Genomic DNA, 27,838 nt, shown 5'->3' on the forward strand with positions numbered 1-27,838 from the left:
TGTATGAAGCATTTATGTCATTGTTTGTACTAGGGAAGGGACTATTCCAGTCAAATGTCCGGAAAGGACATTTAGGAGTCCTGAAAGCAACTGAAAATTATACTTAAAAGGAGCATTAATTCCATGCTAGTGCTTAAGGTAAAAAAAACAGTTTAATAATTAAATAAATCTGATAATTGCGGTCCCACCACTGTTTCATTTCGAAGGAGATAAGGAGATGCTTATTCCATCCATCCATCTATCCACGCATCTGTGCAGCCAGCACACACACACACACAAAACATGTGTAGACAACTTTTGCAAACAACCCTGTTTATTGTATTTAGTTACACATTAACACGTTTGTGTTCACATCAATTATCAGTCATTTTGCTTATCAACAGCTAGGCAGATACTCTGTAACAGTGGTTCCTCCATACAGCCATTAAGTAACCACTCATAACAAAATGCACACAACTTAACGTAAAATCAATGAAGCTTGTTACAGAGGACACACTGGAGCCAAGATCCTGACCTTAAGTAGGTGGAGAAAAGATGATTTCAAAGAATGAATCACCATGATTATCAAGTATGTACACAACAATGATAAAAAAATGAACCAGTTTCAAAACGCCGGTAAAAATGTGCATTGCTTTGCAACATCAAATGCTGAAAATGGCACTCATAGCTCCATTTTCGCAACACAGTCACAGTTCTTGACCCAAGAATAAAGGTGCAATGTTGAAAAAATTATTTTGTGGAATAAATGTTAGGCATGGAATAGAGATCCCAGGCAAGTGCCTGCTGAAACCACATTCCAGAACTGCACTCCATATAGATTATAGTTTAAAGACATTTGTAGAAATATGTGTGTCTGGGTACTGACATGGAACATGTTTCTGGTTAAAAATGAGACATGATGTCACTTTCCATGCAACATGTACAATGAACATGTTGTAACTGTAGACATTCTATTGCTACAAAAAAGTATAAGGATCAACATATGCTGAATTTTTTCAAAGGCACCAGCAAAAAACCCATACTGTTTCCTAGATGACACAAAAATGTCCTTGCTTAAAAATGAGAGCAGGTATGTTTCGCTTGAAAATTGAAACAAAAAAATTAAGAATTATGATCAACACAATGAGGATGCAAAACAAATGCTGCTAAAGACACAAACAAAACGTCAAGGATTAAAATCGTTATCTAGAGTAGAGATCTTATATGCAGGTCTGGTAACCTGGCTTTGCTTACACTTTCATGCATGTAACAAAGGGCGGAAGCAGAGGAAGAGGGTATCAGTCTCAACTCTTGCAACCTTCAAAAGGTAACCAATTTAAGCTGAAGTTATAGTTACAATAACTAGAAATAGGAAAAGGTTTTTCAATACTCAAAACATTACCTAAAATGGGAGACACAATTTCGTGCTTTGCACAGCCTAAAGTGGCCAGTAGGAAAGGTGGATGAACGTCTTGCCGGCCCAACTATGTGTGCCAAAAGAAGCACATCCTGTTTAAGCTGAGTGTGGGATAAAAATTTGTTTCATGCCAAGTAATGAGACTGAGAAAAGGAATCGGTGCTAAACAGCACAGAATATACATTTGTTTTGATTGCATAAACAAATGCTTCAGTGACTAGACATGTGCAGCAAAGGCTACAAGTGATATGGCACATGTTTCCACAAGGAAGAGTGTTGATTTCGTCAGTTGCAATCCTGAAAGAAGCTGCCTTAGGCTATCTCAAAAATGCCTGAAAACTAAAAAAAATTCCCTCCATCATTCTAAGTGTTACAGAAGAACAATGCAGCCAAGCTCCCACAAATTGAAATCATCGGTAATCACTTGCTTTCAATTACAGCCAATTCTAACAAATACCATCCAGTAATATTACAATGACTAACTTTTGTCAGTCATGTATTCGATCTTCCTGGTTGATCCATACAAAGTAAAAACAAGGACAGAGGAGGACCAGAGATTGCATCTGGTCAGTATGTTTGGCTGGGACAACTTCAACTTAACAGCCCTGCTTCTATTTCTCTATTTCTCAAATGGTTAGAGCGGCTGCTGGTCACCGGTTATCATGCCTCTTAGTGGAAGCCTATGAAAATTAAGTTTGCATCCCAGGCAACTTCAAGACATTACATGAACACATTTGTATACTTTTGCATGCCACATTTCAGGGTTAAGAAGAACACCTTGCGAAGAATGGCCTTTCAGCCGGAACGTGGCCCTAAAGGCCAACCATTACTGCACAACACACTGAGATAAGATTTCATCCCAAGTTCGTCGAGATAAGTGGCATCGCTGCTATGATTGTGGTGACACATCAAAAGGCATCCTTGATATTCTGCAGTTGGCGTACAGCCAAGTCAACAGGAAGGTCGAAGTCACAGTCAGTTAGCCGGTCAAGGGATCTCAGCGCATCGTCAAAGCCTTGAAAGAAAAAAAAAAAAGCATCAAGTGCAAGTCAGGTTTACTCACAGTTACCAGCTCAAAGTGCTCACATATGAAGTGAATCCAAGAATTTTGCTCTTATTGAGCAACAACCATGCATGGAAGTAATTTAAATAATTATTTGGTGCATTCTTTGGTTTTCAAAGGAACCAAATGTAAAACTAGCTCAAGTTGCCTTCACATTCAGACTTCTGCAAATATTGTACTGAACCAGTCTAGTATAGTAATATATATACCAGTCATCTGCTGCTTCAGAGAATACATAAATATTGTATACATAGCTAGAGCTAGTTGGTTTGCCGCTGAAGTGAATTTAGCACACAAAAAAAAAAAAGGGACAACAGGAAGGAAAGACGACATGAGCGCTTGTGTGTCTTTCGGTCCCCTCATACTAAATATTGCGCCATTAAACAATGACTGAGTATCCTCTATTTATGTACTCTCATGTATATTCACTAAACACAATGTTCTATTCGTAACACCGAGTAGGTGTTTATACTGTAATAGAAAAAAATTTAATCAGTCTCAGAAACAGCAATGACATCTTCCCAAATTTCAGAATCTGTGCAATGACGAGCACCTGAGGACCTCAGAAGTTTTGCTTCGTTTGCTATCCAACAATACTTAACTAGAAACAGCTGAAAAATGATGTTTGCTTGTAAGAATTTGCTGTACCACTATGCACAGCCAGAACACAATTCTGTCCAATAAGTAAAATGAGAAAGACCTTTAGAGCATAATTTCATGCAGCAGTTGACCAAGCTGTAAGCTAAGCTTGCTTACTTCCTGCAAACTACTTCTGATGCTGCAACAAAAAACTGTCAAGCCAGGGTCCCAAGTAAAGCACAACAATAAAATTTAACCAGTAGCTTAAACAAAAAATATACTGCACCCTGCCTCTGAAACAATATTGTCTACTGCAGTCAAAGGAAACTAAGTATGTAAAAAAGAATCTCCGCTCTATTAGCCGAGCCATTCCAGTCCTATCGCGCCGATAAAGACCCACCTGTTTTGCGCACATAACTCCAGTGGACATAGTAGCGTTCGACGACTGGCTTGCACTTGAATAGTAACTTCAGCCAAGGTACCAGCCTTTTCTCACTGAAATGCAATGCAACATATGTTTGACTGTGGCATGGGAGTATTCTATTATGTATTTATGTATCCGAACTAACATCCCACGCATTCATAAAAACTATGTTTTAACATATGGCTTATTTTTAAGCACAAAGAAATAAATATGTGCAGGAAAACCACAGTTACATGCAATACGTTCTCTGAAAGGCCAAAACCACAAACTGGCTTTCGTGACGTGATAAGGTGATAAAGAAGTTTTGACATTAAGTGAAACACCTGAGCATGATTATCTCATATTTTTTCTTATCTTCTTATCTCTCTTATCTTTTGTCTTGCCATGGTTGTTCAGGGGTTAGGGCACTTGACTAAACTGAGCTAGGAAACCCAGGTTCAAACCTGGCTGCCGCGGTCGTGTTTGAATACCGGCAAAACGCAAGGCGCCTGTGTACTGCACGACATCAGTCCATGCTAAAACGACCGAGAAGGTCGAGGTTATCCGGTGCCCTTCACTAGAGCATCTGAGCTGCTCCAGAAATGAAAACCAAAACTTTTCTCTCAATGCTAACCAACAAACGACCTGCAAACGCCACTTCGATTCGATCACACTCTCGCAAGCGTTCCCCAATTAAAATGGCCACTCACTTGAGGGCAGCACACACAAATGCCTTGAAGTGGGAATCGTAGCTGCGCTTCAGTGGTGTGTGGCTCGATATGATGTTGTGCACCGCAGTCAGCAGAGCCTGCGTAACCATTGGTACAATAAAATGAACATGCAGTCAGCAAAGCTTGCCTTAGCATCGTCCAACAGAATAGGTGTGCAGAACGTATTCTCACAAACACAGCTAACTTTAAACTGATGCTCAAAGGTATGAAAAATGCTCATGTCTGCTGTAGTAGCTGGTATACACAATGTCCAATTAGAGTAAATAAAGGAACAAAATAGAATTAGTTGAGAAAACTCTATTGTGCAGTTTTTTTTTTTTATGATGTTAGTGTACGCCAGTCTGCATTGGACTTTTCAGGCAAAAATCTCAGTGAAAAGTGAGTACGTATAAGCATCACCCGTGGCATTTTTACAGCACATGTAATGTTTCAGTATTGGAACCGTTGAAAAGTACAGACAGTCAATGCGACTGATGCGTTAGCATTAGTATTCACTTGTCCTGACAAAGCAGCCACTGATGGATTTAGACCATGTGAAAAGGTGGCGTGATCCAACCTGTCGATCACTGTGTGACACACTGCTCCCTGATCCACTCTACTTATCCAGTCCAGCAACCACGGTGTGACATGCCGTATCGCTCCCCACTCTCTCACCACCGGTTGCCTCCCACTTCTTCTCCATGCTCCCTTTCCCCTCAAAATTGGAGACTCCCTCTCCCCACCTTGCCACCTGCCACCCAAAGTTTTATAAGATAGATGGACAGATTTTTTCTATACGACGGTTCTAGTTCCAGCACATTAATATTCCGCCAAGGTAACACGCTCAGCCCACACATGCATTTTATTATACGTACAACCTCCCTAATAGCAAACCCACCCCACCCCATACCAGGAAAAATCTTTACTACATAGTGGTGATGGCATGGATATGGGGATGCTGCCGGACAACTGACTACTTACTAAACACGCAGCGTTTAGTCAGGTGTCGTCTTCCACAGCAGCCTCAGCGTTTTTCAGGAGTCAGTAGCGAAAAGAAAAACGCAATTATTTACAGCACTGCTCACTCAGTGCTGTAAACGTTTGCGTTTTTCTTTGTTTCCCTACTTCACTGAATTTTAGTCTCTCTCCTTTCTGAGCGGCCAGTACCGCCTTCCTTACAAGTTCATAGCCAGGATCCATCTTTTTTGTAGTTTTCCTCTGTGAATGCTGTGCGTTTTGCCTCACGGGCCCAACAACTTTGAAAAGTTGGCTTCCTCTTGCAGCTTATGAGCGTAGCGATTAAACCATTTCAAAGAGTGCTATAATTTGCTTCCGAAATTACATGTCAGTGGCTGAGGTGTCGTAGGATGTACATATGCCGCAATGTCATCTTTCCATAGAAAGTAAGTTGCCAAGGCCAGATAGTCTTAATATAACAGTTCCTTAGGGGTCTCGTTACTAGTATCAAGAATTAAAATGTACACGTGTCTAGGGAAGGTAAAACAAGATCATATTTTCACTATATACTACATCTAAGTTTACTATAGCAAGGTAGGTCCTATTTAGCTGAACAAAGAAAAGTCACCTAGCACAGACAAGCAGCAACTCACATGCTTTGGTGTGTCCATCGTCGATGCAACAATGTCCAAATTGAAGCTCTCGGACAACTTGCGTGCTGGAGAAGCATTGTACTGTGCCCCATTCTGACGTAAAAAAAAGAAGAAAGCGGGGAGCGGGGTAATTAAGCACCTGTTGCACCATAAAATTGCATCACGCTAGTCTCGAACGGAGAGATGCATGCCTTTATCTCGTAATACTTGAGGACGAGGTCCCACGCGTGCAACAGTGAAGGCGCGCTGGCCGACCGCAATGCGAAGCAACCCAAGGGCACCAGACTGCTGCTCTGGCCAATCTGGATCAATCAATAAATTAATTTGTGAGGAAGGAAGAAAGCTAGCAAAAAGGTCGTAAAAACTGTCCATAACCGATCAGACAAACTTTTTGCTATAGCTATCAATATCTGCGTCCACTGCAAAAGTTACCAGCGATTAGGCTCATGCAAACAGCAATCATGGGATAAAGGCAAGTATTGTATAGCACTGATTGTTTCTTTCCACACTGCAAATAAACAGGTAAACGTTGCTGAATCATAGGCCTGACCATGAAGCTATTTTTCTCAGCTGCCTCAAACACTGCAAACAAGGACATGGGAATGGGTAGAGGGAATATTGTTAATGTCTGGCACCAGAATACGGATCTGCCAGTATGAAAGCTCAAGATGTCCAGAGCTAAATACTTTCACCAGGAACATTTGTTAATGAACATGTTTTATTTTTATACCCCCCCTCCCCCCCCCCCCCCCCCCCCCCGCAAAAAAAAAATATAAAGAAGTTGAGGGATGCACTTATTGCATCGGTCAATATAAGAGCGAAAGTTTATGCTTTGAGAACCAAAACAGTGAATGCATTCTCATTATTGCTGTGCATCTACTAGCATACCTGCTAACCTGGCGAGATCAAAAATGGGGAGGTTGATTTTTTTATTTGCATCAACAGGGTGGGGGAAAGGGGTCGCCCAAACTTTCAAGTAATGTCCAGTTCGTCCTTCTGCAAGGAGCTTCCAGTAGCAGACTTTGCTGGCTTTGGCTTGATTTGGCTTTGATTGGCCGGTGATGCTGACGGTGCTAGTGCAGCCATTTATGGTGATGCTGGAGATTATGATGCAGCGGCACGCAGAGGCAGTTTTCCCGATGGTATAGGGAAGTGGCCGCGCAATCAGAAATTCGCAAAAATATTGGGATATTTAGCAGGTATGTATTTGGTGTGTAAATATGGTGTTGGGGCACAGATGAACGCACAAGCTTTAGGTTACATGTGGCACAGAGGACTTTCAGCTCAAGTGTTAAGCACAAAGGTGCTTAATATAGGCATTTTTACAGGTGGAAATCTCTAGCCAAGGGCCCCAGCCATACCTATGGTCGCTAGAAGGAATGAGAACTGAGCAACCAAGATCTACCTACCTCCATCAAGCCATGCTGGACCAGGTCACGCAGGGCTGTGGCTAGGTCTTTTCGGACAGCACTTGTCAGTTTCTCATTACACAGCACAGCGGGAGCCTGTGAGACACAACAGAAAGACCCTTAACCTCCACTTTTCCTCACCTTTTGCTCTCTCTACCTAGCGATGCAGTAAACAGTGTTCTTTTTTTTTTCTTCAAATGCGAAACCCTTCAAGGCGAAGTGGCGCCCATGTGCTGTGTGATGTCAGTGCACGATAAAGATCCCCAGGTGGTCAAAATTACTCCGAAGCCCTCCACTACAACTCCTCTTTCTCTCCTTCCACTTTCACTCCCACTATATTCCCTTCCCTTATGGCGCAGTTCAGGTGTCACCAGAATCAAGTGTGACAGATACTGCACTTTTCCTTTCCTGTGAACCAATTATTATTATTATTATTCTCCAGAAAATCCGGTACCAGTGATACAGGCGAAAAATCACGACCATGCCTCAGGTAGGTGATAGTTGGCGGGTAACAAGGAAGTCTGATTCCCATTTTATCCCCACTTCGCAAAGGAGGAGCCAAAGTTGGAAGCACCTGCCTTGTCATGTGGTCTCATGAAGTCACAACCTGGCAACCACCATGTCACCCGCCAACTACCACCTGCCAGAGTTAGGCCTCTGATGTTTTGTTTACAATGCTGAAAATGTCAGTTTTTCTGCCAAATGGGGCCTTTAATGCTGTCATGTTAAACTCAAACACGTCTACGCTAGTTGGTTTTGCATATCATATGCGTGCCCAGGCAGACACGAAGTGAGAAGATCAATGTGAGAAGATCAATTGTTGTCAATTTCCAGCTGTAAGCTAATTAATATGAATAAATAAACCTCTGGACACTAACATTAGAGTGCGTGTTTATATTAGAAGCACAAAAGCAACTGCATTCCGAGATTATTCCATTCAGCACAAATCTCACAACACGCTCATGATCAAGAGATGTTCGCCTCAAGACTTTCAATTTATTCCACGTAATGCCTGCAAGGCAGTGACGATCAATGCAAAGCTCATCCCATTATGATGCAGCAGTTGCTTAGCGATTCTTCTGTTTTGCCAATCGAATATGAAAGGCAAACAGTCACCAGCATTACGCACGGCTGTGCGCTGATGGCAAATGAAATGTAGCCCTAAAGTACTGTCTGCAATAGCATAAAGGCTCTTACATCTTCAGAGTCGCTGGTATAGTCACTGTCCACGCATTGCGCCTCCTGCTTGGTTACCAGCTCCAGCATCTGGTTGATGGCCAACTCGAGTCGCGCCCTCAGGTCCCTGGGAAAGCAATTGACATGCATTTCATTTAGACCACTAATCTGTTTATGTGCGAACATTCCAGTTACAAATGAAATCAGGACATACAAAGAAAAGTTTATTCAGAGCAAGCATTAGAGTAATGGCTTTGTTATGTTAATCACAAATATACCGTGAAGCTCCCTCACAAATTCCTAAAATTACTTTCTCAGTAATTTCACAAAACACAGGCTCTCTAATCTTGCTAGAGTACTGTTTAACCTTGACTAAGCGAAAACGAAGGTTTAGAAATGCATGCCTAGCTGCCTGCTGTTCTTGCAACGTCAGCAGCCTATAGAAGCAATATGCTACTTACTTACATTCATAGTATACTCTCCTAGAACAAATGTGCATTTATCCCAGCATCCCCCCTTACCTTTTCAAATATCAAAACAAGTACACGTTGCAGAAGTTACCCTAAAACTCCTTGTTTTCCCCACATTGCAAGCCTTCCCTCAGAATGTGCAGCCTGCACCTAAGGAGCAACACTGTTCTTTACAATAGACATTTATTAGCGACATGTACACAGTGAATAGCAGATATATCAAATTATTGCTTATATTGAACTTTTTGAATGTCCTCTTGAATATCCTATGCAAAAGTATGCTAGTGCAGTTTGTTTTTATCGACCTACCGTTAAGCGGAACATTTGATGTATCAATATGCATGGCATGCCGGCAAGAGGCGCTTCTCTTAGTGGCACTTCCATGATAACTTGGTATATGGTAACCATCCTTGCGCACCAGCTGGCAGTGCTAATGATATAAAACCGCGAGTTGTGGTGATTGTTGAGCCAGCTTGATAGGGGCCTTCAGTCTGGCACGCTTGTTTTTAATGTGACACTGCTGTGATGCGGGGAAGCCGACAATTAGTGCACCAGTCGTCATGCGGTGAAACCAGCCTAGAAGATTGAAGGCTTGCAGCGGCTTTCGTGTGACCTCCTTCGTTGCTGAAGGCGGTGCAGAAACCAACTGTCCTCAATTTTAACTGAGACAGTATTGCATGTGTAGCGTACCAGTAGCAGAATCATAACTCTTATGATCGGTGATGGCTTTTCCCAATGCACCGTCGTATGCTACAGCTTTGACTTGAACGCTAGCTCCAAAGGTATCCAGGACACGTGATGCGAGCTACAACATTCTGATCTGGACCACGGAGTGGCACGTGAGGGTAGTGAATGACATTTTTGTTCATTCCCCCACATTTCCGGACTGACTAGTGTTCACCTACCAGTGAACAAACCAAAGGCTGCCTTTCGTTGCCTACAAATCCGTGTCTGCATTTTCTCATCAGGCTTAGTGCGCCAGCCCGAGACTCACCCCCAGTGGTTGCCCTTTGGCGTGCGCTTCATCAGGTTCCTCTGGAAGCCTCGCCGCCCACAGCCAAACTGGGTCAGGGCAAACATGTGCAGCAGCGCTAGCATGCGCCGCAAGATCTTGTGCTGGGCCTCCTGAAGAAAGCAGCAGAGGAAGAAGAGTGTGACAGCCCATTTTATGACAGCATGATAGTAATAGTAATAACCATCTTCATACACAAATCTAGCACTTCGGGCGTCGTTCATCATCAACACGCCAGTCACGGTCTGAATGCTGTCTGCGGCACCCACCCTTGCTTCACTGTGGCTGCTAAAAATGAGGCCCACAGGAGGCAATGTCTGGCTCCCGGGTACAGAAATCATCAATGCGAGGCCAAGCTGTCTACACTGCCATTGTTGGAAGTCAGGCAAGGGTAAGAGCAGCAGTGTAACGAGATCAAACTGGACTGAACCACAATGCCAGCAGAAGTTTCTATTCAGAGCATGACAACACAGAAAAGTGCAGAACTTCAATTTAAGATGAAGGGGCCCAAAAAATATTTCACATTGTCAGAAGTTTGTCCTAAAAAGAAATATGGAAGCAATAAAATAGCCTTCCAGAGAGAAAAAAAAAAATGTTAACAGAGCATTTATCGCACTAGTACGCATAAAGTGAGCAGCTTTTTGACCAAGAACATCAACCGTGTATTTGGCGAAGTAATGATTTGAACTGAATGGGAGACTTTATCCACTGTCTCATCTTTCTCGTTCTATACAAGAGCGGCTGCTATGTTTTTATTTTTTTATTTTTGCTTTCCATGCTGCTCCAAGCACTTTGAATGTGCCCAGCAATGCATCTATGCATCTCTCTTATATTGCTCTATCTGCTGCATAACAGTTACCTACGCCATGACCAGACACACTGGTCGCCTTTCCATACGCCGCATGCAATGCGTGCAGCACCAATATCTGGCCACCTGTGCACCGTGACAGTTGAAAATTCCGCTCCGGAGTTTTCAAGTCTCAAATCATCAAGCGGACACACTTTCAGCACACAAGCCTAAAGGAGGCAGCATGCAGCACGTGACACACACACTCTGCCAAGGCCCGATTGTATCAGGTCATCACCAGCACAGGCGCGATGGCGCCCTGCTCTTTCTTCATCGGCAAAAAAAGCTTCCCCTAAGAAAGTGTGCGCCCGCAAGACTGCTTCCCCACATTCCTCCGTGCACCACATCGAAGTCGCTTCTTGAGAATACACTTTCATGTGCAGAAGCCGTGCAAGTGCCATTACGCGAGTTTGCCATGGTCCATAGTCACTGCAAAAGTTCTTCTGAACTAAAGGACGGATGAAACTGTTCTGTTTTAAAATGACTCTTCATTTTTTTTGCTTTCTTTTTTTTTGCACCAAGTCGTAAGAGAAGCCCACTGATAATCTCACAGACGTCACCTTAACTAAGTTCAATTTAATGAGAGTCTGCCGTAACTGCATAAGCTGCAAAGTTGTGACAATACAAGAATACAAAAAAAGCTGACAGCAGTCATGTTTGGCAACTCCATTAGGCTATCTTTGGGACCAGACTACAAGAGAATGTCAGGCACATTCTATATATAACACCGAACTTTCCAGATACCAATGTGCTTGCATCCTCTATGCAAGATTGGGGCATCATCAGTTGGGCCCAAAAAGAAATCCTGCAAGAAGGAATTTAAGCAGGATAATTTCCACCACACAGGAAAAAGGAAGTGAAGGGAACGAGTGCTAGTGGCAATAAACGAAGAATACTGTTTACAAACAAAAGCACAGCAACAGAAATACCATGACAAGAACCCAGGAGCGCAGTAGACCTTCTAAGGTTCGTGTATAAATGCAGTTTGCGCCAGGACCTCAGTTCCATCAATGTATGAATCAATATGGACATTGTGAGGCAAGAGATAAATTTCTTGCTCCAAGTCAGCAACTAACCTGAAGCACTACTAAACTTTATTAAACCTAACAGAAAGCAGTGAGTGTTATTCAAGGTTCATACATTTCACCAGAACATTCATCACACGTTTTTCTCAGCATCCTAATCTTCGTGTCTCTGTGTCCCATCCTTTGCGCTGTTCCTTAAATATGCAAAACCAACTAGCCTGCCAACTCGCTCTTTTAAAGCGAAGCAGCATTTGATTTCAATGCAAATAGATTTTAAAGTTTTTCACAGCCTCTCATTTTCGGACATCATGTTTGGTTTCAGATTACAGGGTTTAACATCCCAAAGCAATTCAGGCTACAAGGGATGCCTCGGTGGAGTGCTTAACGTGCACTGACATCCCAACATACATTGGCACCTTGATTTAAGCCTTTTTCGTGACTTCAAATGGGGAACCTCTATGGGTAAACCTACAGTATGCAATATCGCAAACTAACCAGGCATTATTCTCTCCATACTTGCTGAATAAAAACGCAAATATTTAGCCTCTTTTCTATCATTTAGATACACGATAAACGGGGTCAGACACTCCACACACGCTCCAAAATAAATAAACCCGCTGCAACTACCTCATTTCCCCTGATGTCATAATTCACTTGTAGGTGGTGCAACCTGACGAAGGTGCAAACCAGCTGTATGCACAAGGTTTGTCAGGACAACTACAAGTATGCCCACCTGGCTCTCCTTGTGAGCTCGACGTAACTGGTCCTTGTACTTCCTCGTGGAAGCAAAGCACTCGGATGACGTCTCGGAGTGAATCGTGTCAGGCTGCATTTCAGACAAGGGCAGACACAAATGCAAGGACAGCATAAGCAGAGGCACAGTAACTGATCTCTCGCAAATTAATGTTCTTCTTACTGACACATGCACTGTGCTCTCTATACTGTGTAGTGGACGCAGTAGATCTGTTGCATTTTTTTTTCATCCCCATAATGTTAGTGCAAGTGGCTTCTATAAATATGCACAGGGTATGACACGAAAGCATCAATTCTCACATGTACAAAGACATAGTAACCACGCTTCATCGGTTTTTGCGCTAGGAAATCTAACTAAGACGACGCATGCTTTATACTTCTGGCGTGCCACCTGTTGGGGTGGTGGCATACGTCAGACCACAGAAAATTTCCAGTGGCCGGCACTACTATTCTCCATATCAAAGAAGATACTATCTCACAGGCAGCACAAACCATTGGTCCAATTTTGGAGTTTGTTAAAAATCCACTGGTCTTATGTAGGGCCAGTGGACTGCCGACAAACTTCAATACTGGATCAATGGTTTGTGCTTCCTGCATCTCGAGGGTCATGTACCACTGCCTCTGGCTTTTCTTTGACACAGCAATGTGAAAAAAGCAGTGAACCCTAACTAGCAAGGTTATTTTTTCACTAGCACACAAGCAGCCAGTAGTCATGGGATAAAAATGAGAACAAGGATATAGTGCTTATAAGACATGCAATTCCTGAATGCATGCAATTCAATCATTGCTTATAAAGCCCACTGCCAATTCAGAGCTATGGTAACTATGAAAAACCTCAGCCAACTGCACACTATTAGAGAACTGGCAAAATGTTTCCCATACAAGACCTGCTATATCCAACCTTGTAGTGAAGCAAATAATGAAGGGACGGCCGCTGTCACTATCAAAAAATGTCCACTCACCTTGCCGTGAACTGGGCAGTTGCATGTGCACCTTGGCTTGCCATCCGATCCTTCTCCTGAAAAGTGCAGTACAGTTGCAGTACCGAGGAAGGAAGCTGCTACACAGCATTGTGAACTCAATACAGTATAGTCAGTACGGTTAGTGGCCAAGACAGAAGAGCACATTGAGGTGGAGAATCGAGGGTTAGTAGGGTTAGTGGCACTACCTTGAATGAATTGAATGAACCTCTCAAGGTCAGTGATCTGGGTCTTCAGCTGAGAGACGAGTTGCTCCTTCATTTTCACCGGATTCACCATCTGAATCAGTTGGAAAGCATCGTAATGACAATGCGGTATAATGTGAGTCAAGGATGCAACACTTTTTCTGGCTCGAGAGCGGTGGTGGCAACTAAAGCTCAAAATGGGCCCGATTCACCAACTTGCATGCATACATGTACATGTACGAGCAACTAATGCTCCAAAGACTGCTGTCACCTATGAAGCATGCTGCAGAGATCAATGAATGGGTAACAATCGGAAGCGAGGAGCGGGACTAATTCATGAGGTGAAAAATAATAGCAAGAACCTAGCCTGATAGCTTGCAATTACTAACAGACAGCTAGAATTTCTGACCCGCCAGAATGAAAAGATGTGCCATTAGGCAGAGGACTAACTATGCAATGACAGACTTAAGATAACAGTAAAATAACAGCAAAATGCTAACTACAAAATGCAAAACTTAGAACATAACATCAGTTGCTCTCTTTTACCTATTATCACATCAGTTTGATGTGGACTTGTATGTAATAATAGATTTTTTTTTGTCCTCTGACCATTCTGATGCTTCAAGAATGTTTATTTACATTATGGCTTTGTGCTCTTGCAGTGGCAGACACGATATTTACACAAGCAAAAGTCTGTGAAGCACAGGAAGAAAATGTTCCTTCCCCTAAACAAAGTGCTATATTTATTTCTCGATCCCTCAATCCTTGTTTGATGTAAACTCTGGTAGCTGCAACATGACTGCCATAAAACAATGTTTTTGGACTTGAAAAAAATCTACATCTCATGACATCCTCCGGAACAACAAACAATGGCAAGTTTGACTAACCATGCTATAACCTAATGAAAGGACATTCTTTGTTACATTCTAAGCCTTCCCGAAATGCTGTGGACGTTAATGACAAAAGGAAATGAAAAGCCAGCTACAGCAAGGCTACCAGGCAGTAATCGGAGAAATCGGCCCATTGTATAAGCTCAGGACTGGTCAATGCATGCAGATGAAGAGAAAGGAAAGGGGAGCTCTGAAATTCCAGCAAGCAGCACGAAGAAGAGATGGAAAAGCAAAAGCAAAAGGGCAGCTCAGTGAGCGAACCTCTCGCACGGCTTGGTCAATTTTCCTGCGAAGGTCGTCAGGATCAAGGAGATCCAATTCATCGAGGTTCAGCGGAAGCTTCTCCTTGAGATGCTCGATGATGACCGACTGCCGTTCCAGAAGCATGCTAGAGGGCATGCCAGCATCACCTGTCTGTGAACAGCGAAAGACACAAGCATGCAAAAGCAGAAATAAGGCCACCGAAACAGTGCAATACAGAAACCCTATGAAGACGTATGTAAGAACGGTATTGCAAGCAACTATGCACTGATAATAGATTGCACAACTCAGTGCTGAATAGTTTCATGAGGTTGATGTAAATGAGCAGCTTTGCTGAATAATGCACCTTTATTTGATGAATTAATTATAGCTAAAAAAAATGCCACCCTGCAAGAGCAATCCGTCATATGAGTAGGAAAGGACATTAGCATTTAATTAATCATTTCAACCACTTCAGCAATTCATTTAAATTCTGTTTGTTATTTTAGCCAATGGAAAGCTCATAGCTAACTCATGAAAGATTCCAAATACAGCGTGCATTGCCCCGTACATTTTGAAGCGAGATTTTAACTAGCCTTCACTAAGAAGTTTGGCACTAGTTCTCTTCTGCGCTCTGACGTTTCTATCATCTGCACTACTCATATCTAAGCAACCAAGCTATAAAAATAAGCTATTTAAGGGAAGGCTGGTAATTTTAGGTGAGGAAACCATTCACAAGGGGTAAAACACAAAAAAAGAATGCTTATGATTAACTCCACAGCGTAGTGTACTCTTTGTTATACCTATTGGAAATGTGGTAGCAAATACGTTCAGAGAAAAAAAGAAGAAAAAAAAGGCAAAACATGCAGATAAAGCTACACACGCACACAGTCTTTCTTTGCTAGAGTAAATTAAAGGGGAACAGGAAAGCAAAATAATGTGCGTAGAATAATGACACATAGAAACTTAACTGAAGAAGAAACTTCTCCAAAGTAACAACATCACAGCTGGTCAAAGTACAGAACCCCACATCCTGTGTTACAAAGCACACAACAATCATAAGCTGTCTTAACCGTAAAATGTCCAAGCAGCTAGCGCACCTCAAAAGCATACTTCTCCAAGTCCTCAAGCTGCTCTTTCAGTTGCTGGATGAGTTCCTTCTGCTTCTGCCGCTGCTGCTCCAATTTCTCTTCTTGTTCCTGTTCTGTCTGGAATGGAAATGCCACAGACTTGTCACATCTGCACATGATGCCCGCAGCAGAGGCAAAAAGTCTAGCAGTAATACAAAATGGCCAAGACGTACCTCTGACAGCAAGATGCCAACTCCTGTCTGACACGCTCGCAGATCAGGGATTCCACGGAAAGCAAACTCCTCCAGTTCTTTCAAGAGTTCCTACGAGATCAAAAACCAACAGCGACATCACTTTATTAAGTTTTTTCATACTCTCGAAGCTGCACAGCATTTTACGTGGGAGTAAAATACGCAATATCACACTTGCAGCAAAAGAAAAAAAACAAACCCTATCTGCGTGCACGCACGCATGCACACAAACAAACAAACAAATTCAGCACCAAGAGTGCAAAATTATTTCTTTCTGCAGAAAGAAAGCAGAAAGGTGTGCCATTTCTGCTAAAGAGAGCACCTTTCCTTTTGTAGTCCTATGCTTGGGTGAGTAATAAAGAAGCAAAACACAATACCAGTGTAATGCAGAAAAGTGCAGTAGTTTTTAGGCTTCTTAGAGACTGAAGACCTTCTGAGCAATTCACAAGCTATTATTTGAGACTCCTGCACAATTTTTCTTATCTTGCTTTACAGAGAGGTACACATCAGAAAAACAGGGTTAAGTGATGCTTACAAGAACAATGACAAAAGAAAAAGCGTTACAAATATTTGTGGCTACCATGATCACTTCTTATATTCACAATGTATCTCAACCAGAGTCTACAATCAATGAGAAAGTTGATGCGAAGGTGTTGACTCATAACCGAATGCACTCTGTGCAGTTCATGCCGGCATTCCCAACAGGTAACAGAAAGCATTTAGCACAGAAGTTTGCACTACGTAGCAGCCCAATGTTTCATACAAGCCTGTTTCATACAATTTTGGTTAGACACAGACATTTTAAGCCATCATAAGTAAAATTTAAGCTTTGAATATTGTGATGCAAATGTCAATCGTGACCAATCAGAAGCAACATTTACTGCTACACCATATAAAGTGAGTCTGACATCACACAATCTGCTTGTGACATAAAACAATGATAACTACACCTAGGCTGCACGATGAAAAAGGAACAAATAAAGCTATTTCACAATGTATGAAGGAGCGATAAGGTAGCAAACCAGAAGTCGCACTCGGCTCACAAGGCCTGCTTGACACAAAGCAGCAAATGGTCACAAAGTACCCAAGCGCCAATACATTTGGCTGAAACAGAGCTAGCAAGAGGCATTTAGGAAAGTTACGTTCCTGGAAATTACACCCTTTCATCACTAGGCTGTCGTTTGAGTAAACAACACAACCAGGCTGACCATTAGACACATTTCAAGTACAAAGAACAGGCCATGTTAAACGCACAATAACATCTCAGTAGCAAGCACAGCGTGACGATGCTAAGTCACACGAGCTACAGATTAATTTTCTGTACTGTGAAGTCCAGTGCAGTCAGAAAGTGGGCTAATGGCCTTTGCTTTTCAGCGACAAACAGCAACCGAAACAATAACAGTTGTCATCAAAGTAAAATAAAAAGAGAAAACTAGAAACATTGTTGTAAACTACATTAGACAAAGCATCACACATGAACCATACCGCTTTACAGGCTTTGAAGAAATGATAGGTTCACCTATTCACACTATTATAGACAAGTGAATGTTGCTTCCATTCTCTGTGCAAAGATAGTCACAACAGCCAGTTGTACAAAAGTCAAACTAATGCCCTTTTTCTAAATGCGCCGGCACCCTTGAGAGGGAGTGCCTCACACGCTTGCATAATTTGCATTTCTGCTGCCTTACTATACGAAAATGATGAAACATTATCTATATAACTTTGCTGCCTGCTTCAATCAAGCAAGGTGAGCGGAAGTCTTTAATATTTTTGGTGTTATCACAGGGTGTTTACCTTCATCATGAGTGCAACTACGTCCACTGCACGACAAGGACCATCCCTTAAACTGAACCTGTCCTACCCTAAGCTGTGACTGCCTCATATCTGCATATTTAGTAACCTCACCTCATGCCTTGGCCCTCTGCCTTCCCCTGTTATGATTTAACCCTCTTGAAAATCATATTGGTATCCCAATCAACCACTGGTTATTCCCCCACTGCATCAAATGCCCTGCCTATGCCCACTGCCTCGCCTTTATTTTAACTACAATAACACTGACTTGTGCATGCTTTTTAACATGCACTGCATCTTCCTCTAAACTTCCTACAGCGGGTGTGAGCAGCGGTTAAAATGCAGCAGACATCTTACCTCCTTCTCCTCCTGCGAGGCATTCACAATCTGCCTGAGCCGAAACTGGACTTGAGCAAAGTGTGTCGTAAGCGCAACCAGTGAGGTGTTGAGCTGCTCCTGCTCTTCTTCCAAGTGTCGCAGGCGCTCGAATTCCGACAGGCTGCTGCAAGTCACACACTCTGTCACCCAAAGTCAGCCACGATGGACTACATCAATTCTAAAAACGATCGCTACCATTCACTTGCAGGCGAAATACTCGCGCAATTTAATGGAAATATACACTGCAATTGCGAGTACACTTATTCAGGTTTGCAATTGCAGATGTGCTGAATGTACTGTGATGATTGATGTGAACAAATCGGCATCGACAGGATTCAGAGGCTGTTTTAAAAAATGACTAGCATTGCATCACACAGTGCATAATGAGTCGCGCTTTGAAAAGGTGTGCCACTTCTGCTAAAAAGGAAAAAAGGCCACATTCGACTGCCTGGATACTTAGCTAGCTTCACATTTATGCTAAGGCAACTGAATGTGCTTCATCTTCGAGACTTCCCTACTTGCTTCTCTGTCAGCAACCTTTACAGTAGGCATCCCGAAATTGGAATGTAACTGCTTTAATAAACACTTTTTATAAATATATGCAAATAGCTCCCTCACATGAGCACTTTAAACTGCCACTGTGTTGAACAGCACCTCAGATTTCCGGACACTGTTGAAATGAATGGCCGAAGCTGAAGTTACATGACATGCTCTGTGAAACTGTTCGAAACCTGTATCACATGAAAACGCCAAATGATCGTATACAAATTAACATATGTCAGCTAACCAATAAAACAGGAACCCCTGGCAGCATATCGACGAAATTCATATTGAGATGTTATCATTAAGTTAAGTTAAACATACCTAACCAGCCATTATGAGGCAGCAGTAATGATAGAGCGGCCGCAATAGCAGCAACATTCTGTTCCATGTAAGCAAAACACACATGAGCTGTAATAGGACGTGAAGTTAATATTGTTACATGGCGACAAGCAAAAAGATGGCACAATATGGCGACAGGGTGAATGATCCCTTAATGGCTGGCCTAGCGCGAGGGCTCCTTTTGTGCCACTGCCGATCTTCGCAACAATATGAACAGTGTCCAGCAGCACAGTCCAGGATATTTGCATACAAGTGATTACAGGCATCTATCTTGCTGCAGTGAGTCGCACTCCTATCACTAAATGACAGGCTGCCAACAACACTTTTTATCAAGGAGCTTTTTTTTTTTTGATGAAATCATCTTGCCACTTCATTGCTTGACAACATTTAAGTTTTAGGCCAGTCACCGCAAACCTCCTAAAAATCTCCGAACATCCAAACAGCTGTAGATAACAAGCATGTAGAATAGACTACAAAGCTGTTGATATTTCGCTCCTGAGAACTGGTTCCATTCCACTGCCACCATCATATGATATTATTACGGACGAGGAAAAAGAAGCGGGCAGTGGCGCGGGCAGTGGCGCGGGCAGGAGCGTCACGCTAGGCTCGCCGCGATTCATTAAAATCATCTGACGGTCATCGGTCGTTTTCTCCCTGTTCTGTTTGCCTGTGTTTATTGACTTGCCACCCCATAAAACTATCAGAGAAAGTAGACTGACACTCTCAAACAAAACTTCCGACTTCCTAATATCCACATGTAAATTTGTCTTTCATGTGAACCTTAAAATGGTTGACCTTTTTTTTTTGCAGCATGTTCTTTTTGTACTCTGTTTTGCAGCATACCTGCATCGCAAAACCAAAATTTTTCGCTCTGAAAATGCAGTGGCGTTTTGGAAACAATACAACAGCTTTGAAGCTAACAGTAGCCTCGAAAACCCCTCATGCCAACATCCTACCATGTCCCTATAGTCACATTTTTTGGCATAGACGTGGTGACCCCCCATTTTGAAAACTAGCTTCAAAGAACTACTTTGAAGATTCCTTTGTGTTACTTGCAAATTAAGTCCATACCATCACAGCACATAAATTCTACTACTTTACTTTTTGAGAACATTCTCGAAAAGATAGTTTAGCAGCAGCTTACCATGTCTCAGGGTCATCCCAGGCATCGTCAATTTCACTTGATCCAACAGGAGCCCACCTCTCGGTGGGGCGGTCATCGTCTGGGCTACCTCGACCAGTGTCGTCCAAAGAAAGGGACTCCATTTGAATAACCTGAAAGCATACAGGATGACAACACTAGAAGTATATTCGCTATTTCTTATCTTTTCAACAACATTCCAGCAAGACCCATAATAACTCACTGTCTTTAATGCCCCAACCTCTTATACTAGTACGAATTAACATCCAGTCAAAAAAGCAAGGTGGATAATTTTTTCCAAAGGAAGTGATTTCAAGTGAATAACTTGAATGCATAAAAGGGTCATGCCATCAGAACATTATTTGCTATTTCATATCTTTACCACAATATTCCAACAGCAGTGTCATTAGTACTTCAACTTCTTCCCACAAATTATAACTAGTCATGAATCTAATGATAGGTGACTGCAAATCCAAATTACCAAAAAAGAGCAGGCAGGCAAGCATTCAACAGGAAGTAACTGCAAAATACCAGGGACAGCTTAAAGAAGCATTGGTAAAATTTTGGCAATTTGATTTCACATCACTGGAACCAACGAGGACAGCAACATAGATTCAGTGACTACCTACAAGCACCACGAAATAAATCACAGAGCCTGCAAATTGAGCAAGAAATATGATTACAAATGAAGCTAATGACAAGTCTTTCAAAGAAATGAAGGAAACAATGAAGAACAACTGCAGAATGAAATCCCCAAGCCCCGAAGATGAGGTGAGGTACAACAGGAAGAGCTGTCAAAATTCATCAATATGAGGAATGGCAGCTCTGCTGGAGAGAAAGTTTCCTCATGAGAAATATGAAGCAGAATATGAATAGCGCAGCTATACCCAGTCAATGATGTGTCACTCACAAATACCTCTCAAGAAACAGTATGCAACTGTCTGTGTCAGTGATTTCTTAAGCTGTCAAAACATAACAAAAAAAAAGGAAATGCAACAAAAATAGAAAAATTATGAATATAATGTTGAGTCAAAGAAAGCAGAGATAAAAAAAAATAATGGTCAGACAATAATCGAGCTCAACTTAGGAAGAAAAACTCAATATGGGCAGGTCATGTAAAGTCATAAACAAATGACTACAATTTTTGCTGTAAAAGTGAATGACAAGTCGAGACAAACAGTTGGCACTGGCATATAATCAGATGGAATAATAAAGTTTAGAAATTAATGAGAAGAAATAAATGCAGCCTGTGCAAAAACAAGATTGATATATTTCCACCGTGACAACCTTCTGCTAACATGATACGCAGGGTATATCATCCCAGAGCTGCATGATTATCATTGTAAAAGCCTCGAATAAATATGAAAATCCTTGAAATCCTTAACGTGCACTGACACTGCACAGCACAGAGGTGACTTTTGCCCTTTTCCTCCTCTGAAATGCAGGTGGGTCAGCTGGGATTAAAGGTGTACAGTATTTTTTTTTTTTTTACTGTTAATTCACAGACACTCAAACGCAAATAACAGAGCATAATACAATTCAACAAGGAATTCTCATTGATGATCTGTAACGGGCATTCTGCCTTGAACTGGAACTAAGTGGAATAAAAAATTATTGTGTTGTATTACAATATGAATATTTTGGTATTTACTTCTTTGCGCGCTTTCTTCTCTTTTCACTTCTCAATGTCACAGTTGGTGGCACGGTGTAGTTGCTGCGCTTGTTCAACTACAATACAAGCAAGCCTAGCCGCACGTTACGAACGAATTCCAAGAATAGAACCCTGTGCCACTGTTGAGCGAGAACAGTAGCCTCTACTACCAAAACTCACAAGGCCGAGTGTGGGCGTTTAGCCGCATTGTAAAGGTTCGTTATGTAACGTTTAAAAACCGAGCCGCTATTAGCAAACAGAGGCCGCTTGCAGGCATGCAGCAGGGTCAGGGAGCACAACAGTTGCTACTCGTCAAGCACTCGACGTTTGGCGCCGCACTTTCGTGACATTTGTGAATTCGTCCAGGAGGGGACAGCTGTGTCGCAGTGATGTGGACATTGCGAGCACCCGAAAGCGCCGTAAGCACGAAAGAGTGCGTCTTAGTTGTACGCAGTCGAAAGAAACTGATCGCAGACAATTTCAAGACGTGCAACCGCACTGAATTCGACCACAATGGAACATAAACAAGCCGACAGTCATGCACAGAGCGGAACAGCATGCCGGGGTTATCCAACACCGCGAAAGCATGAAGATCGTACCAATCAAGCTTACATACTGCATACATTGGTATGCAGATTGATTAATTACTTAATCCGAAAAGCGGCTTCGTCGGATGTTTTTAAACTCTCCTGAAAAAAAAAAAATAATAATAATAATAAAAATGGAACCGCTGTTTGTACACAGCACAAAAATCATGACTACGCTGCCCACAGGAGAAGTATCTACGAGTCATTTTTCGACAAAGGAGCTAAGGGTCCACACAAGCTAAACCAAATAGAGTCCGACGGTACAATGCGGCACCATTCGGGAACAGGACAAGCGCTGTATGGCGCGCCAAACTGCAGATACGACCCGCTTCTCCAATACAGGGAGCAGCGAAAACGAGCTAAAATTCTCGAAGAATTCTTGCCTGGGCATCCATCAAGGGTAATCCTTAGCGCCTGCAGTAAAAACGAGACGATTCGTCGTCAAAATGTCTGAATGCAAACTGCAGCACACGCACAGATGTTTCCACAAGCCTGAACCCCTCAGCGGCGAATGTTGTTATACTTATTTTTGTTTCGGATCATCAGTAGTCGCCATGGATGCATGACGTCACGGGAACGTCACTGACGCCTGCTGCTTTCGCCAACGTGATCACAATCAGTACACAAGTTCTTGAGAAAATATAATATCAACATGTTCCTGCAAGAAGTTTCATAAAACCGCACACATTGCATGAAGCAATATCTCTATTTATGTTAAAATATTTAAGGCTATGCTGTTATTATAGTGCCTAGAATATACTGTTATTTAGAATACCATGGCGTACGTGGACAAATGCTAAGCGCTCTTTCTACGAAGCAGGAGTATCGGAGCGCTGTGGAAGTCTCCTGTCGGCGGCGCTTGGCAAGTGTCGCTCACCTGCGAGACCACCTGGGGGCTCGGACCAATCGCGTGCCGGCGTTGTCCGTAAACTTGTTTGCTCCCCCTCGTCCGTCTGTGACCGGCGGGCGCGAGCGCGCGAGAGGCAAGGATCGCTCGGCCTCATCGGTTGGCGGGGTCCACGGGACACCGAAGCAGTTGCATGGTCGGTAGGTGGGGCACCCCGAGGCAGTGACCAGTTACCTCCCCAATTACACACTGGCACTCCGCGGCTCCCTGCATTGTCTCTACGCTGTGCCCGTTCCGCGTTATGTGCCCCTAATGAGCGCCCCTTGCCTGCCACCGATGTTGTGTGAAGTGCACGACGGCTGCGCGGTCATGGTGATTAGATAACGGACTTTGGGGTGGCCAGCAGTGCGATCGCTGGCGGCTTTCCCGGCTTCCTGCTGCCCTGTGTGTGCGTTTTCGACGGGTGTCAATCGAAAGGTTTGTGACGGTGCGTGACGCGCGCTGGCTTCTCGCGTCTAGACGTGCATACACACGCCACACAGTTATGCCGCTCTTTGGCAAGAAGAAACGAGACTCTGATTCTGCGTCGCCGGACGGCGATACCGACGCCAACGGCGCGCCAGGTGGATCGCCGACAGCCAACGGCGGAGGCGTGCACCCTGCCCCGACACCCGCCGGCTCTGCGGTGGATGGTCTGTCCAAGAACCTACCCAAGCCCAAGCTCGTGTTCCACTGTCAGCAAGCACAAGGCAGCCCGACCGGCATCATCTCAGGCTTCTCCAATATCAAGGAGCTCTACCTGAAGATCGCCGAATGCTACGACTTTCCGGCGTCAGACGTGAGTAGCTGCTGCCGCGCACTGGGCTTCCGGCCGAAGGGGAAAACTTGCGTGCGACGTGTGTTACGTACTGCACGCACTGCAGCTGCTTGCACGCGGAAACCTGTAGTGCCTGGCGTAATAACCTCTGTAAGCCGCCAGTCTGTCTCAGCTCTAGAGTGTTGGAAGGGATTTAACGTTGCTGACACTTCAGTCGTTTGCAAAGCAAGCGGGGATGCTTTTTTGTGATGGTCCCGTATGGTTCGTGCGTTGCCAGCGGTTACGATCGGCGTCACATGACATCACTCGGAGCCGGATACGTGCACACAATCAACGAATCTGTGAGTGCGATAATACGATAATACCACGGTGTTTTGGTACCTTCGGTACAGTCGCATTGTTAAAAAAAAAAAACGCATGCGATTTGTCGCAAGCTATAAAAAAATAGTCGGTGCATGTAAACGAATGCCTGGTAGCAGCGTGGTTGGCGCGAAGGCCGCAGCGTGTGGTAGAAGTCGTCACTCCGGCAGCCGCACGATGCCAGGGATTTTTTTTTTTTTTTTCGTTCTTTTCTCTCTCTTTTTTTTTTTTTTTTTTTTTTTTCGAAAAGCTAGACGGCGAATATGAAGGGGGAGGGTTGAGAGAGGCCACAACAAGACACGCCGGAATGGTCAGCCGCGCTCGTCGCGTGTCGGCGCGCGGTGGGACCGGTAGGAAAGTGGAAAATTCTGCTTTGCGCCGCCTGCTCTGTTCGGGGCCTCCTCTTCCCTGCGGTCGCTCGCTGCTGTGCACGCCGCGCATGCCTCGTTGCTTCACCCCGCGTTTTTGTAGTTCTCGTGTCTGCGACAGAAGAAAAGAAGCAGGGGCGGGCGATGACGGGAAGCTTTTCTTTTTCTCTTCCTCCATTATATTTCCCCAAACTGCGCGCGCTCGGATTAGGTCACAGCACATGCCGTGGCCGCGGATTACAAAGAGCCCTTTTGCCGACCTGACGCAGCATGGTAGTTGCGTGTGTGCGTGCGTAAACGCTCACGGGAGCGTTGCCGGTCGTCCGTCTTCTCCTACGAGGCCGCGACCATCGTCGTGTCCTGTGTGTGTGTAACAGCGCAGCAAGAAAGAAATACCTGGGCGTCCGTCGACACGGTTTTGTGCGTCGCTCGTAACGCAACACCTGCTGCCAGCGCTGCGGTCGTCCGGGTCACATGCCGCGCCGATCACACACACCGGAGGGGATGGATATGTTGGGTGGAGAGTTTCGACGGCCCGCTGAAGGGTGACTCGTGCGAGAACCTGTGCTGACCCGAAGGACATGCCGGCGCTGACTCACAGTACGACTTGACGGCGAGCAGTCACGTCTGCTGCTGGCAGAGCCCTTCCTCGTCTTTCGAACGACGTTACGTGCCAAGTATTTGCAATGGATTCAATGCAGGCTCTTCTTGTACGTAAAAGCCAGTCGGCAAAAGGATTTTTTTTTTTTTTTTTTTTTTTTTTTTTTGTCCACGTGCAGTGCAACATTCGGAAGACCTTGATATTCACTATTCAACTGCCAAGCTAGCATGCTGGACACGTGCACTGACGTTCAGTTCAGTTCAGGCGTTCAGTCGTGTCCGACTCTTCGTGACCCTATGGACCATGTCACGCCACGCTTTCCGGTCTCTCACTATCTTCTTAACATCACATAGCTTCATCTGCAATGCCTCGAGAATGCCATCTACGTTACATAGGTATATATGGCGTGTCACGCGGTGGTGGTTCAGTCATAGAGAAACCAATCTCTCTCTATGGTTTAGTGGTTAGGGAGTGCTGCTGAGCCATGGCGGAAAAAGACTGGACTAAAGAGGTTTGTACAAGTGGGCCCTGGTTTCTACACTGGCCGCGGCGGCCGCGTTTCGATCGAGTCGAAACGCAAGGCGCCCGTGTACCATGCTATGTCAGTTAATGCACGTTAAAATAAATTCTCCGGAGTTTTCAAAACACTGCGGCATCCTTCATAGCCTGTGTCGTTTTGAGATGCTAGAAACCATAAAACACCGCCACACGTCTTGAAGAAGCGAACTTCAAGACAGGGTGCATTTTTTCAAGCGAGAGGTTAATATGCTTGATATTTTTGTGTTACATGATTTTCTCCTGGCGAGCGTCATTCATACTGCATTCACTGTAAAAGGCAATAAAAAAAAAAAATGCCCAAAGTCCTACAGCCAAGTTGCAGGGACACGTGTATTCAACCGAGCACTAATGTTAAGTGCTAATCGAGGGGAGTGCCAAGAACGCCGGTTTACGCAGTAGCAGGCCTTGGGGGGCTTGATTGTCCAGACAGTTCACATCTACAAACCAATCGACGTCCCTGGTTTAGAAACCGACCTACTGATGAGGATGGAGGTTGTCGGCGACTCGTGCCTGGTGTGGTTGTGGGTCTTAAGCCAAGAATGGGTGGAAGCAGCATGGAGGAAGGTATGCCCTTGCGCACACTAGTTGGCCGCGTTTTGCTTTTCGATCGCAGTCAGGTACGTGTTGTCCAGCATGGGTGGGAAGTCTAATTGGCATTCATTAACAGATTACTCTTCAACTTCGATCATCACCTATTCGTTCTCAATGATAAATGGTTGTGAGGGAAGGAAATACGTAATTGTAGTGGGTATAACTCGATAACAAGGCGGCATATAAAAAAAGCACAGACATCAAAATTTGATTGCATTTTTATTCTTGTTAGTGATGCTTAAGACGTTACTGTATGTGGGTCAGATCGTGGTTTTCGTCTGTGACTGCTAAATAACATTTTCTCACTTGTTACGGTTTCAACAGCCGAGAGATGGCCGTGACGTCAATGAAGTGTAGGTTCTGTGGAGGATTTAAAAAAAAAAAAAGCTGATGTAATGTACCGAAGTAATCGCTCCTCAAGTTTCAATTCGCTGAAGCGCCAAAGCCAGCCTGCTGATTGATTGATTTATAGGAAGGGAAAGGCGCGGTAACTGTCTCACTTGTTTTTTTTTTATGGACACCTCAACCGCGCCGTAAGGGAAGGGAGGAAGGTTGGAAATAAAGGGGAAAGAGAGAAAGATTCAGGAACAGGAAACAAGTGAAGAAGTTAAAAATCCCCAGGTGGTCGAAATTACTCCGTAGCCTTCCACTACGGCTCCCCTTTCTCTCTTTCCACTTTCACTCCTACCTTCCTCCCTTACCCTACGGCGCGGTTCAGGTGTCCACAGGGCAAGCGTGACAGATACTGCGCCTTTTTCTTCCAGTGAACCAATTATTATTATTATTAAGGAGAAGCCATTATACCGCAGTTTTTTTTCTTTCATCCCTCACGTGACCTGACGACATTGACGTCAAAGCTCATCGCGCGGCCGTTGAAACTAATGAGAGATTCGATCACACGACCTCGTGTTAAGCAGCCGCAGTGTTTTGAATGAACTGTTTTCAAGTGATGCGCTTCTTGTGTACCTGCTTGGTGCGCGTGTCCATGAGTCACCTGTTTCCTTTATTTTTTTCCTCTCCTATTTAACTATAGCCGTCTGCTACTGTAACATTCGTGAGCATTTTTTTTTTTTTTCTTTCAGAAATAGGATTAGATGTCGCTATACGTGTCCGCGGGGTATTTCGCATTTATTTCGCAAAATGTGTATTTTTGCTCCGTAAATCAAGAGATGCTTTTCGATTGGGGGCAGCCATTGT

General features: G+C 43.8%; 2 protein-coding genes across 5 annotated transcripts in view; one reads left to right on the plus strand and one right to left on the minus strand.

Moving 5' to 3' along the window:
* Nucleotides 1–295: 295 nt before the first annotated feature.
* On the minus strand, nucleotides 296–23,029 carry LOC146182310 (RUN domain-containing protein 1). 3 transcript variants are annotated; one of them, XM_084577409.1, is made up of 17 exons: nucleotides 22,883–23,029; nucleotides 20,265–20,395; nucleotides 18,218–18,359; nucleotides 16,052–16,141; nucleotides 15,849–15,956; nucleotides 14,770–14,922; nucleotides 13,622–13,712; nucleotides 13,416–13,471; nucleotides 12,434–12,526; nucleotides 9,811–9,941; nucleotides 8,368–8,473; nucleotides 7,171–7,266; nucleotides 5,953–6,063; nucleotides 5,762–5,854; nucleotides 4,152–4,249; nucleotides 3,439–3,533; nucleotides 296–2,411 (listed from the first exon to the last, which is right to left on the minus strand). In XM_084577409.1, the coding sequence occupies exons 1-17, from the start codon at nucleotides 22,892–22,894 to the stop codon at nucleotides 2,305–2,307; spliced, it is 1,713 nt and encodes a 570-aa protein (XP_084433535.1). In that variant the 5' UTR covers nucleotides 22,895–23,029; the 3' UTR covers nucleotides 296–2,304. The 3 variants fall into 3 exon arrangements, with proteins under 3 accessions (XP_084433535.1, XP_084433534.1, XP_084433536.1); XM_084577408.1 differs by having other exon boundaries at nucleotides 18,218–18,362; XM_084577410.1 differs by lacking the exon at nucleotides 22,883–23,029 and adding an exon at nucleotides 21,913–22,584 and having other exon boundaries at nucleotides 18,218–18,362.
* Nucleotides 23,030–23,890: 861 nt separating this feature from the next.
* Nucleotides 23,891–27,838, plus strand: part of kermit (PDZ domain-containing protein GIPC-like protein kermit) — a 48,022-nt gene continuing 44,074 nt past the window's right edge. Inside the window, exon 1 of one of the 2 annotated variants that reach the window (XM_084577411.1) lies at nucleotides 23,891–24,184. In XM_084577411.1, the coding sequence (XP_084433537.1) occupies nucleotides 23,891–24,184 (294 nt within the window). Of the gene's footprint in view, nucleotides 24,185–24,296; nucleotides 24,505–27,838 lie in introns of those variants that run through there. The other variant, XM_084577412.1, reaches the window with a different exon arrangement.

The sequence above is a fragment of the Amblyomma maculatum genome, chromosome 8 (genome assembly GCF_055883805.1).
Source record: "Amblyomma maculatum isolate TAMU_Amacu chromosome 8, ASM5588380v1, whole genome shotgun sequence".
Classification (NCBI taxonomy): Eukaryota; Metazoa; Arthropoda; class Arachnida; order Ixodida; family Ixodidae; genus Amblyomma; species Amblyomma maculatum.